This window comes from Amaranthus tricolor, chromosome 9 (genome assembly GCF_026212465.1).
Source record: "Amaranthus tricolor cultivar Red isolate AtriRed21 chromosome 9, ASM2621246v1, whole genome shotgun sequence".
In the NCBI taxonomy this organism is placed as follows: Eukaryota; Viridiplantae; Streptophyta; class Magnoliopsida; order Caryophyllales; family Amaranthaceae; genus Amaranthus; species Amaranthus tricolor.
The window spans coordinates 29,164,974-29,182,556 of record NC_080055.1 but is presented as its reverse complement, the minus strand read 5'-3'; the positions used below and the strand labels follow the sequence as shown (position 1 = coordinate 29,182,556).

At 32.6% G+C, this 17,583-nt stretch overlaps 2 protein-coding genes across 3 annotated transcripts; one reads left to right on the top strand and one right to left on the bottom strand.

Moving 5' to 3' along the window:
• Window positions 1-436: 436 nt before the first annotated feature.
• On the top strand, window positions 437-9,921 carry LOC130823544 (tRNA(His) guanylyltransferase 1-like). Of its 2 annotated transcripts, none has more exons than XM_057688188.1 (14): window positions 437-800; window positions 2,057-2,177; window positions 3,945-4,076; window positions 4,172-4,216; window positions 4,469-4,638; window positions 4,757-4,857; window positions 5,592-5,699; window positions 7,177-7,433; window positions 7,759-7,890; window positions 7,982-8,026; window positions 8,115-8,284; window positions 8,453-8,538; window positions 8,872-8,988; window positions 9,514-9,921. In XM_057688188.1, exons 2-14 carry the CDS (start codon window positions 2,074-2,076, stop codon window positions 9,643-9,645), a joined length of 1,599 nt encoding a protein of 532 aa, XP_057544171.1. In that variant the 5' UTR covers window positions 437-800; window positions 2,057-2,073; the 3' UTR covers window positions 9,646-9,921. The 2 variants fall into 2 exon arrangements, with proteins under 2 accessions (XP_057544171.1, XP_057544172.1); XM_057688189.1 differs by having other exon boundaries at window positions 438-800; window positions 8,884-8,988.
• Window positions 9,922-12,921: 3,000 nt separating this feature from the next.
• Window positions 12,922-17,377, bottom strand: LOC130823547 (monooxygenase 2-like). The gene is made up of 6 exons (XM_057688190.1): window positions 17,179-17,377; window positions 16,480-16,626; window positions 15,594-15,662; window positions 15,336-15,501; window positions 14,206-14,434; window positions 12,922-13,740 (listed from the first exon to the last, which is right to left on the bottom strand). Exons 1-6 carry the CDS (start codon window positions 17,250-17,252, stop codon window positions 13,187-13,189), a joined length of 1,239 nt encoding a protein of 412 aa, XP_057544173.1. The 5' UTR covers window positions 17,253-17,377; the 3' UTR covers window positions 12,922-13,186.
• Window positions 17,378-17,583: the final 206 nt, after the last annotated feature.

Genomic DNA, 17,583 nt, shown 5'->3' with positions numbered 1-17,583 from the left:
TTCTCATCTTACCTTATTATAATAATGATTAAGTTAAAATTGTTAGGAATACTATTGTTTTTTTTAGTTGTTTGATTTTGACTATTCTTAATTGAAAGTGAAGTTATATCATTATATATAGACTATGAAATATTTTAATTAACCATTAATAGTCCATTTTGAAGTAATTTACACGTAACTTACCGAGTTAGAGTTAGAGATGACATAAAATTTAAACACGATTCGTATTTGAAAATTTAAATCGTACTATTTATTTAAGTGTATTGTATTATTTGCTAGTAATGTAAATTGTGATTTTGCATATGATCATTAATTATTTTGTTTTTGATAGTATGGTTTTGGAATAAGATTTTACTATATTTTTATAATTGTCCATTTATAATTGTTTTTTCTAATTAGTGTTTAAACAAATGGATTTGATGTTTTTATAATTGATTTTTAATTTTAATTGTTATATTGTGTGCCGGCCGGCCCGCCCCCATCTCATACACTCATCTCCTGCCTCCCTCTCTCTTATCGGGCTCCATACCTAACACCCCCTCTGACTTCATCCGCCACCACTACGAGCCTTCCTGCCGCGCCACCGCAACAGAGCCGCCACGGAAGCCAAACATCACAGACTCGAAGGGTACTCGCGTGACTCCAAGGCGGATCACACTGTGTGGCGCCACTCACAGCCCCGCATCCGCGGCCTTAGCAGCAACCATAAACACGCGCGCCTCCAACAGCCTCATACCGCAACACTTCTCACTCGAGCCACCTAGCTCGCGACCTCTTTACCCTCTTTCATCCCCATTTTTGTGAGATACTCTATTCTAATGTGAATTATTGTTTAAATTGCAAAGTTTTGTTAAGTTTTTGAATGTTATGTTAATCTGGCTTATAATTATTGAATCTTGCTTTGATTTGTTGTGGGTAAGAGTTGAAATCGTCTATTGAACATGGATGAGTTAGGGTTTTATATTGGTGATCATAATAGTTGCTAATAATAGTTACAATTGCTAGTTGGTAGTAGTGATAGTAAATCATGTTGTTATTGATGTTAATGGTGATTGACATTGTTAAAAGATCACTGGTTGGTGTGAATGGCATGACATTGTTAATGGTGATGAACATTGCTAAATTTATCAAGTAATTTTTGTGTTGTCCTTGTATGTTGTCATCTTGTACTTTAAATAATATAGAGAAGTATATTTCAAATCATTTCTATTATAAGTGTTATCATTATTATTAAATATATATTACACTATATGGGTAAGTAGTATTAGTTCATTGTGTTATCATAAGTTTCTAAGCTTTTGTAAGAGTCCTTGCCTTTTGTAAAAAGGTTCTTGTCTTTGGGATACCAAAAATGCCACATGGTAGGAACTTAGAGTTCACCATAGAGTAGTAATGAGGGCAGTACATATTTTAAAGCACTTTTAAGATGACATGAGAAAAGATAGAGGAACTTGAAAACTAGGCCAAGGAGTTATTGAAAAAGGGTACATACGACCGAATATCTCGCTTTGTGGAGCACCTGTGTTGTTTGTTCACAAGAATGAGTGAATTATGAGGTGTTGCGTAGATTACCGAGTACAAACTACAAAATGAGGTAATTGTGAAAAATAGGTTCCTCTGCCAAAAAATCGTTGACTTGTTTGATAGCCTTAAAGGAGCAGGATTGTTTTTGAGATTTACTAAAGTCCGACTATCATTAGTTGGGGATTACGAAGCATGCCAACCTTTATGAATCGTTACGGGACATGAGTTTCCAGTGATGTCAATTGATGCCCAACTTTATGAATCATTGCGGGACATGAGCTTCCAGTGATGTCATTTGGGTCAATTAATGCCCAATTTGCACCTGATCACTACCCATATGACTTCACCTATTAGAAAAATACACCTCGAGTAGGATTGTTCAATTTTGTACTTCAATGAACAATTGACTTTTTTTGACAAGTAAACGTTCTTTTCTTGAGAAGCTGTTAATTGCAATCTTTATAACAAATAATATAGTTTACAGGAAGATAGCTCATTTACTGAACCATGTATCTGTTTTGTAAATAAACAGATTTGATTAGGTATTTCATGGCAAACAGCAAATATGAGTATGTAAAGTTCTTTGAAGTTCAAGACAAAATTATGTTGCCCACTTTCATTGTTGTTGTCATCGATGGCCGCAATTTCCGAAGGTAAGTCTAAGCAGTTTGTCCATTGAAGTTAATCTTGTTGTATAATTCTTCATTTTCTTGATTGTAGCTCACTTTTAATATCTACCCTATTAATTTATTAAGTAAAAAGATTTACGTAATTATGTTGCTATATGTGATGTTGTAGCTCTTGTTATCTGTTCTTTTGGAATTTCTCATCCCATTGATGTATGATGTACTTCTTCATTAATAAAATTTTCCTCATCAAAAATAAAAATAATTTATGTTGCTATATGACATTTTGTCTTGAAAGATGACAATCTTGAATGACTTGGTAGATTGATTTTCTCTTCTGCCTTTTATCGATCCCAAGTTACATCCATTCCGTTCTATGTTACTTGGACTCGAGTACTGATGTTGGATACTGGTACGTGTCAAGTGTCGGATATGTCTAAATATTCAATTTTACGTCTAAAATGAAGTGCCTAAGTGCCATACCAATGTCCGAGCATCAAGGATTAGACACGGTTCGTGAAGCAAAATGAAGAGTCCGAGTAACATAAATTCCATTGATGAAGTTAATATAGTAAAAGAAGTATATTATTTTGATGGTAATGTTAACTTCCATATATTAAAAGTTATCTATTTGGTACTGTATTGCTATAAGTGATGATCAACTGGCCTCTGTTTCCCATCAATTCTGCTGCAATACTTGTACTTGTGCTTTTTAATACTTCTATTATGTCATCCTGTAATTGATAATTGGCTGTATTATCTGTGTATGCTTAACAGGGTGATAAAAAAGATTAGATCTCCATATAGTCTGTGGTGTTAGTGGCTAGTGAATGTCAGTTGTTTAAGATTGAAGAGTTTTCCCATTGTTAGTTCCAGTGAAACATAATTTTCCAGTTAGTTTGGCTTTTGGATTCGCGATTTGCTCAAAATGGTTCAAAAATAGCTTAAAATTGACCATGATTCGCTTTTTTCGATTCGCAATTCACGAGGCAATTCGTGAATCATGTGACACTGGTCAGTCCATTGTATCCGCAGATTGATTTTAGTCTAATACTGCTTATTCTTCTTAGGTGGTAGTTTTTCTGCTTCATGGTATTAGGTCTTTAACTATTCTTTTATTCCAAATATCAAAGATGGTAAACATATATATGCTGCTTTAACCTTAACTTTTAGTACTACCCTCTTCCATTTAGCAGCACCTAATAAAAACATGTAAGAATTGTTTTTAATCGATCAATCTTTTGTTCTAATAGATTGCTTAGATCCTTGTTTGTTCTTAACTACCTTAAATGCTGTGTGTTATGAGTTTGTGTTGCTTATATTAAATTTCCTGTCTTGTGAAATGAACAAAACATCAGTTTCTCATAATCCTATGGCAACAACAAAACTTAAGATTGATATTTATGTCTCAAGGCCAGGGGACTTTCTTACCTATGGATAACCTTTTCCTTTTAATCGCAGTGTGTGATTGAAATAAGTTGATGATTGATGTGTTCTGATGTTCTTGATAGTTATATTTTTTGGTCTTTTTCTTGACTTCTTTCTTTCAACAATCTTTGTACCTTTGTGCACAAGCAATCCCATATTGCTTTACAACGTCAGTACATCACACAAAGTCTATAGACACGTTTTTTGATGATTTTTTTGATGCGAAGGTCCTTGAGACTTGAGGGAGCTTCTCTCCTTCAAGAATCCGTTTACCTAGTAGAAAGTGGTGCTTTTTCCACCATGTGTTGTCTTTTATGTTGCTTACAATTACCCCCCTGCTTGATGCATAATGACATTTAATGGCAGGTTCTCTAAAGCTCATAAATTTGAGAAGCCTCATGATAGGAGGGCTTTGAAGTTAATGAAGTCGTGTGCAGCGGGTGTTATGGAGGAATATCCTGACATAATTTTTTCGTATGGGTTTAGTGATGAATATAGGTACATACGGTCCTTAGCTGCTCACTTGCTTTAATCTCGATTGCTTCTATGCTACTGGATGCCTTATTAATGGTTATTACTTTTTATCTTTGCAGCTTTATATTTAAAAAGGAGTCCAAATTTTACCAGAGACGTGAAAGGTATGTATTGGAAAATTATCTTCAGTTGTTAGTATTTGGGATGCACAAGATGTTCCTTAGTAACATATTGATTAAATCTCCGATTTTGAATTTTGAAATTTTCCCTTCATCACTATAGGTTTCATTACGGTGTATGTTGATTTAAACTTTAATGCGTTGCATGCTATTACTATTTATGTTGATATATTGACTTACTAAGTTATGTTATCAATTTCCACAGTTTCTTATATGCTGCTCACATCTCTATTGCAGTAAAATACTGTCTCTACTTGTTTCGTTCTTCACTTCTTTGTTTACCATAAAATGGAATGACTTCTTCCCGGATAATAAGTTGCTCTATGCACCTTCATTTCATGCTCACGTTATTCGATGTCCAACATTGGAGGTTCTCCAAAGTTATCTTGCCTGGAGACAGAATGATTGTGAGTTAAACCATGAGTAATTTCTTTTAAGTTTTAGATTAAACCTAGATGTCCTTTTCTTAGAATGATTTATATTGAGATCTTTGTTCAATCTGTATCTATACTCTTCGTTTTGCAGGTCATCTCAATAATTTGTATGATACATGTTTTTGGAAGCTAATTGAGGGGAGAAAAACTGAAGCCGGAATGAGTGAAACTGAAGCTCATGAATTTCTCAAGGTACTGTAAAAACTTTACTTGTGTGCATGCAGAGTGTAGTGGTAATTTAGACAGGACTGATGCATGTGAAGTTTATGGATGCTTGGTGTATTTGTCTTATACTCGTATGTATACACCAAGTTCACAAATAGTTTATTATGTTTATTTTGTTGTATGACCTTGTTTCTGTTACTTTTCATCTATGAAAATCTCTTTTGTGGGCAAGGCTGCTGTTTGCACATGTCAATCTGAGTCTTTCCCGGACAATGCTAGAAGCAAAACTTACACTGGATAGAATATTGCAATTTTATGAACTGTATTTTGTAACACTGTTTAGTCATGGTATGTGAAATTTGTATTCTTTCCTATTGAATTGACAGTCAAGCCACATTACTTCATCTACTATCTTTAGTGAGCATACGCCTGGAAAATACATCTTACAATAAGGAATAAGTTATTAACTGCTACTTTACTCGGTCATTTGACTTGATACCTATCTAACTTCCATTAGTTATATTAGTATGCCAATTTTAAATTAATGTTTCTTATTCATCGACACCTGAATGATAATGAGGGTGACTATTATGCTTTGGTTTTGAGATGCATGTAAGAGCCAACTTTCAAGATTTTGCACTTAACACCTGTAAATAGACTATCTGAAGAAGAAATACATGCAATGCAAAAGAGTTGCATTGATTTATTTCTTTCATATCATTTTAACTCGATAATGTGTCTACTGTGTCTTGTGTTTACAGGGAACACAAAAGCAGGAACAAAATGAACTTCTCTTCCAGAAATTTGACCTTAACTATAAGACTCTGCATCCTATGTTCAGACAAGGAACTTGTCTTTTCAAGGCTCAGGTGCACATCTACTATTTTAAGGACTTTAAATGTTTTTCTTTGTTGGATTACCCTTTTGCATTAATATGAATTTTTAAGACCTGTCAGACTCGGATAAAATGATGTTTGTTTATGCTTTAATCATTTGAGTTATTCAATTCTGGATTTCTTTTCCTCATTAGTTAGCCATTATTGTATGTATCTTGTTTAGTATTTGAAATATTTTCCTGATTCTTCTACTAGTTCTTGGTGACTCTACGTACTATAAAACTTCAACTCAAATATTGATCACTTTCTGTTTTCGATTTAAAACTGTAGATGGGCTTTCATTCTTGTAAATTGATTTCATTGTTAGCCCTGAATTTGTTCCAGTTTTGTAGGTCCTTTTGAGGAGGCAAATCATATAGTGTGAAGGCTTAGTCTCTGCTATCCACTCAACCCATTCTTTAGTGTCCCAAATATACCCTGCTTTCTTTGAATTATTGTAAGGGATCAGGGACTGCTACACGCTGAAGGGTATGCACAAAGTTAAGAAATGTTGCAATTTTAGTGACACCCCCTCTACATGAATAGGCTGATTTGAGCTTTCCTTGGGAAACCTAGCAAGTATTTTACAACTGAAACAAGAAACGTGTGTAGCACCTCAGCGTTGGACCTTGAGGAATAGCTTTCCAATGAAACTTCATTCATTTGGCAGGGTATGGGATCTTTTTGTGCAAACAAGGTAGTAGCTAAGAACATTAAATTTTTAAGAATAGAAGGTTCACATTAAGAAGGTTCAAATGCTTAGACTGCATATTCCTGACACCTATACTCCGCACATCAAAAGCAGTACTGAAGTAGTACCAGATGGTTGATGGTGCTTCCAATCTATAGCACCCTAAAAGACAAACAACTAGCCCATTGTTCAAGTGTTAAAACATTTATTAAGCCTGGAAATTACACATGAATATAGTCTTCCACATGTGTAATAGCCTCCACATATCATAAGCAGTGCCAATGGGTTGATGATCCCTCTATCTATTCACAACCCAAAACAACCTGTCTATTTGTCTAGTGTGCTAAAACATTGCTTGTTAGGCTAAACTCCCTAACAGGGAAGCTCGATAATCAAATACTCAAATTGTTAATTTTACCTAATATGTTAGGCTAGAAAGAAGAGAATGAGAAGTATCACGAATGAAGAAAGGCTTTAGTTACCAATTCAGATGCACATGTGTAAAGCACACTCTGGCAAACAGCATCTTTTATGGTTTATCTATCTCCAAGAATCTTCTAACATGGGCATTTTGAATTTTCATTTCATTGGAATTCAAGTTAGAGGTTGTGGACTTGCAATTGAATCTGGGCTGATATAGGGTCTTCTCATAGACGTCATATATATATATTGTTTATGTTTGAGCATTGGCATTGTCAAGTAGTTAATGTTGGTAAAGGATAAATTTTTCATTATGTGTCTGAAGTATGCCATTGTCTGTTTTATTGTCTACTAATGTAGGTTGAAGATATTATCAAGTACAAGGAAAATGGTGACCCTGTTAAGAGATTACGTAGAAAGATGATAAAAGTTCGTTCAGATAATATAGCTGGTAAAAAATTCTGGAATCAGCACTCATCTCTTCTTTCAGAACTAGGTAGATTTGAAGAAGATATACGAAGAGTTAGACCAGAATATATAGAATCATTTCAATTTCAGGATAAGCTATTGCTGTCCACATGGATAGTGGTCAGAATTGATGGATGCCATTTCCACAGGTACTAGACTTTTGTGAATATTATCTGTTCTTTTTGGTTTGTTTAAATCATAGAATGTGTACTCCTATTGTGAGAAATATATATATGCTGAATAAAGTAATCTCTGTTACCAATGATCCTTCACTTTGAATGCTTTGGTTAATTTAGTGAACCCTATATGCTGAGTTGAAAGCTCTGACAATGTTATATAGTTTAGGCATTAAATAGTTTAGGCATCTGAGTTTCAACTGAGTTAATTTATATGGTTAATCCAGCTATGTTGTCTGGTTCAAAGCTGAGATGGTGTAAATGGAGCTTGCAAGTGAACGTGTTTGGCTTTTGTTAGGTTCTCTGATGTTCATGCATTTGAGAAGCCCAATGACGTACGAGCGTTGAACCTTATGAATTCATGTGCAGCAGCCCTTTTGGATGAATTTCGAGATATTATCTTTGCTTATGGTGTCAGTGATGAATTCAGGTATTCCGGTTGTTGCTTTTAATCTGACAACAGTTCTAAATTCTAATATTGGCCAAAGTTAGAATCCTCATAACTGTTGAATGAATTGCAGTTTCATTTTGGATAAAAAGTCAAAGCTCAATGAAAGGCATCCTAGGTATGTATCTGGTGGTTCAGTTGAAGTTTAGTTATTGATCGGGCTTTAGCTATATGAACCTTAAGTTGATTATCTTTTCTCTCTACAGTGGAATAGTGTCCGCAATGGTATCATTCTTTTCATCAATGTACATCAGTAAATGGAAAGAGTTCTTCCCACTTATAGAGTTAAAGTATCCCCCCTCATTTGATGGAAGAGCAGTTTGCTATCCGTCGTCTGAGATTCTTCGGGACTATTTGTCTTGGAGACAAGTCGATTGTGAGTATCCATATTCTTGATCGTCTTTTCTTCCTGCTTTGGTACTTGCACATGTTAATTTGTGGAATATTTTCTCCATTTTACTCTTTTGAATTAGCTACTTTATGATATTTTGTGTTGGGATAATTGTTGGATTGAATGATTCTGCTTTTATTTTCTTAAATTCAGGTCATATTAACAATCAGTATAATACCTGTTTCTGGACACTGGTTAAGTCTGGGAAAAGCAAGTCTGAGGCCCAAAAAACTTTGAAGGTACATTATCTCTTCTTTTTCAGAACTTACACTGTTGTAGTATTGTCGTAGCATCTTTATACTAGTGTGGAATGCATAATCCTTGGCAACATTTGCTCATGTTGTGACTTGTGAGGTTAATGGATACTTCCAATATACAACAACATTAAATTACCTCAATGCTATGAATTGGCTCCCACTTAGGCGGGGTTTGAGGGTCGGGTATATGCAAATGCAACCATATTCTTGTTAGTGATAAGAAAGACGTTTTCGTTTGACCCTTAGTAGCAAACATCAATATCAACTTTGCGTAAATAAGAAGTGCATATGATGTAATGGGTTGTGTTAATATAGTCCGCTATACAGGGAACACAAACTCAAGAGAAGATTGACTTGCTTATCAAGAACGGCATTGATTATGCTGCTTTACCTGACATATATCGTAGGGGTTCCTCTGTTTTCTGGAACAAGGTATGCTCTCCTTTGCTTTGATCAATACTAGCATAGAAACAATTTGTTCCACGAGCATGTCTCGATCATCAATCAATTAGTTGTGATTATGACGAACACGTGAGTGAGGAGAGAATACTCCTCAATGATGTTGTATCGTGGGTTTATACACTTTGCTATCATATATTTTTGCGTTGTTGCACGTCATTGCATGTTTGGCACTTACACTATGTTTGGATAATAAATTAGGAGAGAAAAGAAAGGAAGAAAAGGGGAAGGGGAGGGGTAAGAAGGGAGAGTGTACCTTGTTTCTTTAGAAGAGAAGGAAAGAGAAAAGGAAAAAAAATGAGTAAAATCTTTTCACTTTAAGAGAGATTGTATTCTTAATTCTTAACAAAAAAAAATTCAAGTTTTCCCTTCAAATTTCTCCCTTATTTTTTATTATCCAAACAAGAGATTCTTCATCTTTCCAAATCTCTCCCCTTTCTTTCTCTCTATTTCTCTTTACATGATAATGTTCTGAAAGGAAATCATTTATGCGCGCAGGAAAACAAAGTGGATTTGAATGTGAATGAAAATGAAGACTCAAGGATGAACATTGTGATTGAACATTGTAACATAATCGACGATGGTTTCTGGGATGCACACCCATGGATCCTTGGTGATAGTTGGCATTAACCTGGGGCTCCCAATTTATTAATGTGTAAAAATAATGATTTTGGTTCGATGGGCTTTGTCCCATGTCGGACTGTTGTGGGTTGTGCCAAAGCAGGCTGTGTGTCTGACTGGCCACAAATAGTATGTGTCTCGTGCTGTGCCAGTCACCCTCAAACTCGTCTATGACATGACATGAACATGCTTGCCATGCCACAAGCCTCAACATAATTTTTTTGGCATTTTTGTTGTATGATAGATAATTTGATCTTGATTTTAAGTTGATTAATTGAAAACTTACATGTGTTGCTATAAAAAATATATTTTTTAATATTTAATTAAAAATTCCATATATTTTTTGGACTTTAAAAATAATGGGACCTTAACAGTCTCACGGGTTATAGCCCTGACTCTCAACTCTCTACTCCTATATATGCATAGGCTATAATGTTGGAAACCAATATAATATGAGGAGAGACCGTGTTATATTACCAATTCTACTCAAACTATTTGATGTGAATCAATATAGTTTAATTAATCGGATTAAAAGAGAAAAATATATGTAAGTACCATTAATTTTGATTGTTATTGGTAAAAATTTATTTTGTCTTATTTAAGAATTAAATGGTGTACTGCATAAATAAAATAAGAAAAATAATAAAGTAAGTTTTAAATTAAAAAGAAAATGGTGTAAGTAATAAAAAAAAAATGTTGTCAATTTTAAGAAGCTATTTCTTTTGTAATCTTTTAATTGGAACTTGACTTGTACTAGTATATATAAGCCTCAAAGCCGGATGAATTTAAAAATCCATCATCACATAAATAATCTTATAAAAAAAAGTCACCTCTTTTTTTTTTCTCTAGTGTAATCAAGTGTGGTAAGTAGCACGGGAATTATGGTGGGTTACCATGAATTAGCAATAGCAAGTTCATCATATCAAAAATCATCACATGAAGAAGCAAGAAATACGATGATGATCAGTATGAAGATGAATAATCAGGACCGTTTGATTCCGAAGAGAGGAAGAATAAAGGCTGGGATTGTTTTGGCGCTTGTTCATTCTGTGCTAGCTTTTTTCTCCATTAATAATTGTATTAACACTAGATCACCCCTGACCCCACCGTAATTTTCATTAAATTACTAATGTTTTGTGTTTTTTAGATGCAATTACAGTTAATAAATAAACTCGTCTAATAAAATTGAAATGATACAAAAAAATTAATTTTTTTTGTGTGTTTGTAGTTTAAAATATTTGAAAATAGATCGTCTAATTAAATTGAAACAATATAGAAAAATTAATATTTTTGTGTTTCTCTAGTTAGAAATAAGAGAAAATAGACTCGTTTACTAAAATGGAAAAGATAAATTGAAAAATAAAAAAAGTGGAAAAGGAAGTTTTATTTGTTTTTGTTTGTTCTAAATATGAGCATAATTTATAATTGCACATTTATTTTGTAAGATATAGTTGGAACTTAGAAGGAGTTCTATAGTGAATTAAAGTCATAATTTTGTTATTTTAGCCAAAAAATATATGAATTAAATGAGAGAATCAACACAAATATGTAAGATTATTACTCCTTTGATCGGTCATTTTTTATGTGCTCATTTAATTTAGCATGTATATAACGCTTCGTTTATTCAAGTTTTAGTATCTTTAATTTAACATAATTAAAAACTATAAAAAAATTATACTTTTACTGACTAATCAATTTTTATAATGTTTATTTTATAAATTATGAATAAAATAAATTATCTCCTTTATATATCTTTTTAAATTTTCACCTGAATATGTATAGTTTTTGAGGTATATAATGTATATTAAAAAAGATGAAACATTTATTTAATAATTTGTGCAAAAAATATAGTACTATAACTTATTAAGATGACCGATAAGGTTAAGGATATATATTTGCCGTTCCACAAACAAATAGGAGTAAAGGAATTTTGGTGATTCATCATGCATAAATTGATGAATATAATTTCAATATGACACGATGTGTTAAACTCCAACCCTAAAATTCAATTGCAAATTTGCAACCTGGCATGAGATATACACCTGTTATAATTTTGAAACTACCTTACATTCTATTGTAAATTAGTAATCCAATTTTATAATCGATAATGACTCAATCTGAAAATACTAGAAAAAATAAGGTCAAATTAGATTGATATTTAAACTTGGACTGTTTTGACCCTTTTCAATTCAATGTTATCATTTTCGGTTTCACGTCATAATTTTTTGTTGGGACTTAATATTTCTAAATTTTTATATTTTAAGTTAATATTTTTTTATTGGGCCATAAATAATAAAGTAAAAATTACTAAGAATAATCCAATCTTTTCATGATTTTCCTACAATAAAGCAAAAATTACAATTTTTTCGACATTTTATTTTAACTTTTTTTTTTAAAAAAAAACTTGATATAGAAAGTTATCCGGTTACTGGGTTTACTCTAGGAAAATACCCCTTAAAGGTCGGATTATTCATGGTTAATGCATAAGTGGGATTATTGTAGGAAAATCATGAATAGTTTGGTTTATTCTAGATAGTTTTTTCAATAATAAATTAGTTATACTGATCCTTTTTTATCAGAACATATTTTCTTTTAAAAAATACTACATTATAGAAATACAACTAATAATATCAATTAAAATAAAAAAAGACCGAACTTTAAACTGATCCAAGCAAAATTAATCTGATTGAAAATGACCTAATACAATACTATTATTTTTCAAATTTTACTATAAAAATAATATTTTTTCTCATAATATATCACTTTTAACATCGAACTAAAAAGCACCCACCACTATGCATAACTTACGAAGAACACCAAGCACGTACGTATGATATGTTTACTCCAAATGTTAACATGACAATATTGTAGGTTCAAAACTCCTGAATAATATATATTGGTGTTGATTTTTAATTACATTACATAAATAAAATACTGTAAATGAAGAGGCTTTCATATTCATATTGAAGATATACATATTATTTCAATTTTCCACAATAAGAACAATTTCTAAGTCTCGAGTTGTAGTATCAGAAGTATAAAACAATGTTATATAGTTCAAAAAAAAAAAAAATAGATTTAGCAAAAAATTTTGTAATTCAATACAATCTTTTTGTCGAGGATAATTATCAAGAAAAGAATAGTTAATTCATGGACTTTTATTACATTATTGTTGAATATGCTGATTAATTTTACAAAATTTGAATTTATATAACATTGACTTTGACTTTTTAAACTCATATATCAAATAAAATTTAATGATTAATATATTTTAAAAGGTTATTGTAACATTGAAATATCAAACTATAAATTCAAGCATCAATCTAAAAAGAACATAAACATATACTTCTATATTACATGTTGCATTTGATAGCTATAAGGGGATAGAACATTTGGTCAATATATATTTGGCCCCCAAAATTTTAGGGTACGTAATAATTAATATAAAACTACATAAGGTGACGTTAGAGAGTTCAAATCTTGATCAACTTATTAATTATTTTTGTTTGAATTCTCGAATTGTCAGCTTAAAACCCACCACAATTCAGCATCAAAGTTTAAGTTCCTTAGGATCAACATCAGCTTTCTTAAGAAACAACCCAGAAAGAAAGACCGAAAGAAAATTATCCCTCAAAAACCTCATTCCAAACAAGTCAAACTCTTGTATCCAACCCAACCAATACCCAGTACTAATCAATTCAAATCCTCTCCATCTCCTCGTTTTTGCGTAATTATTCAACCCGATTTTAATCCTCTCGTACGTGTATTCATCATCGTTTTCAAAACCCGAGTGTTGATTTGACACAAAAAATGCATCCCCTAGACATCTTGCTAATATGACACCATCTTCTAAAGCAGAACACCCACCTTGGCCTAGATCTGGTGTCATGGGATGACATGCATCACCTAATACACATACATTGTCTTTACTTATGTTCCCAAATAGAATCTCTAAAGGAGGCCTATACCCTAGTGGAGAACGTACTATTTCTTGTACATTTGTGTCTTCTATTACTGCCCTAATTTGTTTGGGTACCTTCCCAAGTTTGCTCAACACAAATTGCTTTAGTTTTTGTTGATCAGCTTCTAGTAGTTGTCTGTTTTCTGTAGTCACATCAACATATACTTAACATATGTTACTTTTTTTTTACTCAAATTTAACTAGACATGTCAAAAAATTTGATAAGCGGGTTTCGGATTTGGTCATTTTTAGATTGTATTGAGTTTTGGTCAATCCAACGAGTTAGGGGAGGATATAATGATTTTTCAAAAAATTATATAATGATTTTCTAAAGAAAATATTTAATGTTCCGATAAAAAAGAAACGTAAAATTTAAAAATTGTCCAAACTAAAGAAAACAGATAAAAATAGTCAAGTTTAACCCAAATTCTGGTATTTTTGAGTAAGATTATTTTTTGCGTTAAGATTTAAAATTTTGGGTTATGATGCATTAATTTCTAGTTTGATTTCGTGTCAGTTTCTAACCGGGTTAAAATTTGTAAGATCTAAGTTTAACCCACATATTGGTTGTTATTTTAGAATGAAATCATATTGACGAACGTTGTTACCTTGAGGTGATGGAGACCAGGTGAAAAACCAATAAACAGCATTGTCATCACAAGGAACAATACCGTATCTAACACCATTTCCTACGAACTGTTGAAAATTTGGCTCAAAATCATGGCCTTTATGGTAGTATGCACAACCCCTTATGGCGGATCTTCCGGTTAATGATGGTTGCTTGAATCCGAGCCACTTAGCCACCACTGAAGTCACTCCATCACACCCTAACAAGACCTGTTTGTGTACAATGACATTAGTGGTTGAGGTTTAACTTACATGCATTATTCTATCAACGACAATACGTATACTATTAGAAATACTTCACATATGAAGAAGATCCTACATCACTAAAATAGCAGGTTATGGATTTGAATATAATGCTTGGTGAGTAATCTTCCCATTACCATATGGTTTTGGGATGAAGTGAATGTTATGAAGTGTTCATGCAAGTCAACGCTCATACCGGTGGGTTTGGGGCTCGATCCCACGGTGTGTCCACATGAATGGGCCTACTTGGTGATTATTACGAATTGTAACAACCTAACATGGTATAAGAGCCGAAGGTGGTTCTTGGCCACAACCCTCATCTAGCTCATAGGCGTAATTTGAGGGAGCCATATGTATACAATTGTGCCATTGTAATAACAATTAAGGGGTTTTTTCCGGTTGATCCTTGATCAACTTAATTCATATAAAGACGGAATACAAATCTTTTAAGTTTCATTTTAATTCATGATAATCCGAAACAAAGAAGCTATAAATCTTTGGCTTCGTCATGAATATATATCGTGAAGGTTCAACCATGAGATAAAACTTTTAGTTTATTGATTACATAATATTATAAACAAACCTGAAAGAAAGTCTTATTATATGTTCAAATATCATTCGCCACTCATATTAGTGTCAGGAATGAAGAGAGGGCACTCGTGTGACGGGGCGTATAATAAAATATTTAACATATCACAGGACTTCAATCATCAGCTTAAGCTTTTAATACACATGTAATCATTGATTATAATCCTATATCAAGTGTAGTTTTACTGCTACTAAATCATTGGTTTTTGTTTAATAATCCTTCTATTAAGTTTAGGAGTAATAAATCAAGAAAAAGAAGAGCTCAAGTTAGCATATATACCTTAGTTTTAAGGGTAGAACCATCAGCAAGGTGCACAAGTTTTAAGAAGCCTAAATCTTCGATAGAAACCAGCTTAGATGAATACCTTATTGTGTCATTTGGTAATTCTTTTGCAAGTGCTTCTAATAAAGCTTTTCTTTTTACACATCTAACTTCATGATCTCCGCTACATTTTCATATAATTTCTCAACATATGTCAATTCCAAGCTTTTATACAACAAATACAAATTGAAAAATTAATGATTTCTTCTAACTTACTATGTTCCTTTGTTTGTAAATGAAACGTGTGAAGTCAAATTTCCTGTGACTGTTGATGAAGTATATATCCTGCACCCACCAACTTTTGTGTGTCAATTATCCATAAAAATTTTTGACTAACTTGTTTTCTTCACATGGTTTCAAAAGCACAAATTCGATTTTAAATTTCATCCACCCTCTTTCTAATAAAATCATAAGTGCCAAGTAAAAGGAGATTGTGAAAGGGCTCTTGTGGGAGGGATGTCAAAATAAATAATATATTTTGGGACCTGAACCATCGGCTTAAGCTATTGGTTGAGTTGGTCCTTTTACGATAAGTAGCTTCCACCTAGGTGGGATTTAAGCGGTCTGATTACGCAATCTAAAGAGACTATTTTCGATAAACTGTGATAATAATCACTTGTAACATCACTTTACTATAGTCCATTATGATATAAAATCAAAGAACTATGAATCATTCGCCTATCGAGAAGCAAAATCATGATATCTGATGAATGCCTTTGGATTAAAGCAAGAAGATCAAATTGACAATAAATATACATATATATATATATATATATGTATGTATTGATTTCATACTGTTGGAAATACTTCATACGTAAAGAAGATCTCACATCATTAAAATAGTGGGTTGTAAACTTGCATATAATAGTTGATGGGTAATCCCCTTGACACCATATGATTTTAGGATAGAGTATACCTCATCAAGTATATATGTAAGTCAACACTTATTACCCGTGGGTTTGTTATTATATATGCAAATCAACACTCATTACTCATGGATTTGTGGCTCAAGTCTATGGGTGCTCCGTGGATGAGTTCATATGAGCGGGCCCTACGGGGTGGGATAATTATATGACAAATTTTCACTGCTTTTAACACATACCCAAATAGCTGGCCATGTTGTTGTCTAAGAGAATCAGCAATTCCAAGAGCATCCAAAGCCCTCCAAGCATTAGTCCAAGTAGTAAAGGCAATCCCAGCTGCTCTCAATGTATCTGATGATTCTAATACCAAACTCCTTATTCCCAATCTGAAAAAACAAAGAAAAGAAAAAAAAAATGTTGAACTTCCTTTTTTCAACTTATGAGATCTTAAAAGTTGCACCTTCATAAAAAAAACCACATAAGGAAATCTATGCTCGGCCTATTTAGGTCATTACTCAGATCATTATTTGATAAAAATTTATAAATATTGAACTGTTTAATATATAACATGGTAAAATGACAATCGAATTAGTTGTGTATATATATGTAAAGATAAGTGTTCAACTCACCCTAAATTAATGTTTTGGATTCAACCCTATATTAAACAATCTAAAATAATTTTATATCTAAATTAACACTTTTACATCAGTGAAAACATCATTTTGTTAATTTATTTTCATTATAGTATAGAAATGAATGTTTTGGTATCAGAGCTAGCATCGCCCTTGTCACTGGTTTAAATCTCAATCACCCCTTATTAGCTCGTATGATGGAGCATGTAATATATTTTAAAACACTCAATCACAAACTTAAGCTTTTAGTAGAGTTATCGACCATTATGAATAAAGAAACAAATAAATGATATAGTCCATACATACCTATGAAGAGCTAAAGCAGTAGCAAGACCAGAAATTCCTGCTCCTACAATGAGAATGTCTGTGGTTTCCTCCATTTTTCACCAAAATTTTGCAAAATTAGCAGCAAATCAGACAATGTTTTTGTTGAGGAATGGCTATAATTAGATGATCATGTAAGTGTTTAATAGAGTTATGTTGTCTAGAAATGTGTGCAACTATCACATGTGTAGAAAAGTCAAGCATTAAAAACCAAAATGCTTTTTTAATATATCCTATATTGTTTTCTTGACTACCAAGTACCAACCAAATGAGAATTGACTCATTTGGTACATCTTTCAAATTTTGAATGATTATGAGTTGGGTTTTGATCAGATTTAGCTCGAGGTATTTAAGATAGGCCTGATAAACCGATATATATTCATTCGA

Coding starts and splice junctions, on each gene's coding strand:
- LOC130823544 (XM_057688188.1), top strand. CDS start 2,074: ATGGCAAACAGCAAATATGAGTATGTAAAGTTCTTTGAAGTTCAAGAC. Junction 5,700..7,176: donor CTTGTCTTTTCAAGGCTCAG/GTGCACATCTAC, acceptor CTACTAATGTAG/GTTGAAGATATTATCAAGTA. Junction 8,539..8,871: donor AGGCCCAAAAAACTTTGAAG/GTACATTATCTC, acceptor GTGTTAATATAG/TCCGCTATACAGGGAACACA.
- LOC130823547 (XM_057688190.1), bottom strand. CDS start 17,252: ATGGAGGAAACCACAGACATTCTCATTGTAGGAGCAGGAATTTCTGGT. Junction 14,435..15,335: donor GTTCTACCCTTAAAACTAAG/GTATATATGCTA, acceptor GTACACAAACAG/GTCTTGTTAGGGTGTGATGG. Junction 13,741..14,205: donor CTGGTCTCCATCACCTCAAG/GTAACAACGTTC, acceptor ATGTGACTACAG/AAAACAGACAACTACTAGAA.